Raw genomic sequence first — 1,831 nt, 5'->3', positions numbered from 1 at the left:
CGAAGGCCAACACTCGACACTCGAACTTTTGATCGGCAGCACTGGTTTGGAGTGGCTTCTGTTTGCCATGGCCCCCAGTTCCGAGCCTAGCTTGTCTTTCCTGCGCGAAGTCCTCCTTCATCCCATTGCTCGGATGACCCCCAAGCCCGGAACGCTCTTAGAGGGAGATTGGGAGATATGCAGCCCTATCAGTTCGTCAATCGAATGTGATTTCTATGGATTTGGCGACAGGGTGCCTTCGACGGAGGCCAGATGTGGACTGAAAAAAGACGAATTTGCCAATTCCGTCGTTTGGAGTGAAATTGACGTTGTAACTCTCGACGAAGATGTCAAAAATCTCGATGTTGATATCCGAGGCCTCTACAAACTGTTGCCGGATTGCGGGACCGCCAATGGATGTTTGCACAAAAGGGAAGCGTCAGGAAGCATGCCCGCCGTGTATCTTTTTCTGGACCCAACTAAGCTTGGAATCGCGCGTCACGATACCTTTGTCTTCTCTTTGGAACATCGCCGTAACGCAGGTTATTCCAAACGGCACACTCTGGCGGAGGTATCGCACAAATGGCGATCGAGAGATCTGCAGGACGACCCACAGACAGCCAATGTCTTCTATCGCAGATGGTATAAGGCGCCAGCAGTTGCTCTGCACATTTATGCCCCGATGCCCCCATTGACTGTTATCACCTGAAGCGTGGACCGTCATCTCTGTTGAAAACGCTGGCTGCATTGATGCGAATATCACGTTGGTATCTGTCACGGCACCGGCCGCGGCACTCGAATCACTATGGAGCAAAGGCCCTTGGGAAGTGCCGACCCTATGTCCTCGCCATCGCTGATGCGAGAATTTTCTTGGTTACTCCAGAAGGTATCCGGATTTCGATATTCCAGACCTGGAATGCGTCGTGCACGAAAACCAGCATAAAGGGGTCCTGAACCATGTCCTTCCTGCGTACCGCCAAAGCCTCAAATGATATGGGCCGCGATGAGCCGGGAAGGTGAAGCTTACGAGGATTTCCACGGCGCGGCCGTGTACGAACGACGTATGAAATTGAGGCCCCAGCTTTTTTGATTTTCCACTGCGTCGATGATGAAACGTTGGGCATTTCCATATCACACTCAACGTGCAGACACTTTTGCACCAGGCGTATGTCAGGCTTCTTGGGCACAATGTCGTGGAGGACGTCTCTTTCCATTGGCGCTTGTCCCCAACTATCTCGATGCACGAGAATTCGCATTCCCAAAGTTTTGTTTGGCGAACAACCGAGCGAGCGGAACGGCGAGCACCCCTCCGAATTCCGGTTAGTCTTCGCCTGAACAGCTCCTTCCTTGGGGTGGATGATAAAGCAAGAGGGTGAGAACGTGGAGCCTTTCATCGAACAGGAGATTGAGGAGTCGTTCATACCATCTCTGATGTGGCGTGCAGAGGGCAGAGTCACTACCCCAAAGTGGTCCGCGGAGGCGTGCTGGCGGACGAAGTCGGCTACGGGAAAACTGCGATCATACTTGGATTGATCGACGCCCAGCATAATGGAAGTCCGCCGCACATGTCGGAGACAGTTCCAGAACACATTCCCACCACAGCCACCCTCATCGTGGCGCCGCAATTGATGCTGCAGCAGTGGAAATCAGAGATCCATAAATTTCTTGGGAACAGGTACCGTGTCCTGGTCATTCATTCAAGCTTGGCTCTTTCGAAGCAGACTGTGGGCGACTTTCAACAGGCCGACATTATCCTGGTTTCTTGGTCCATCTTGAATAGCAGTCTGTATTTTCGAAGACTCCAACGGTTTACCGGAGTGCCCAAGATCCCCAATGGACCAGGCCGGAGATT

General features: G+C 52.5%; 1 protein-coding gene across 1 annotated transcript; it reads right to left on the bottom strand.

Annotated features, from left to right (window-relative positions):
* Positions 1-815: 815 nt before the first annotated feature.
* On the bottom strand, positions 816-1,526 carry P168DRAFT_320931 (uncharacterized protein; the record flags this gene model as incomplete). The annotated part of the gene is made up of 1 exon (XM_024840419.1): positions 816-1,526. One exon carries the CDS (start codon positions 1,524-1,526, stop codon positions 816-818), a length of 711 nt encoding a protein of 236 aa, XP_024689924.1.
* Positions 1,527-1,831: the final 305 nt, after the last annotated feature.

Source organism: Aspergillus campestris (assembly GCF_002847485.1).
Source record: "Aspergillus campestris IBT 28561 chromosome Unknown P168scaffold_11, whole genome shotgun sequence".
NCBI lineage: Eukaryota > Fungi > Ascomycota > Eurotiomycetes > Eurotiales > Aspergillaceae > Aspergillus > Aspergillus campestris.
Note: the sequence above shows the minus strand (reverse complement) of the source record. Positions and strands in the feature narration are given on the sequence as shown.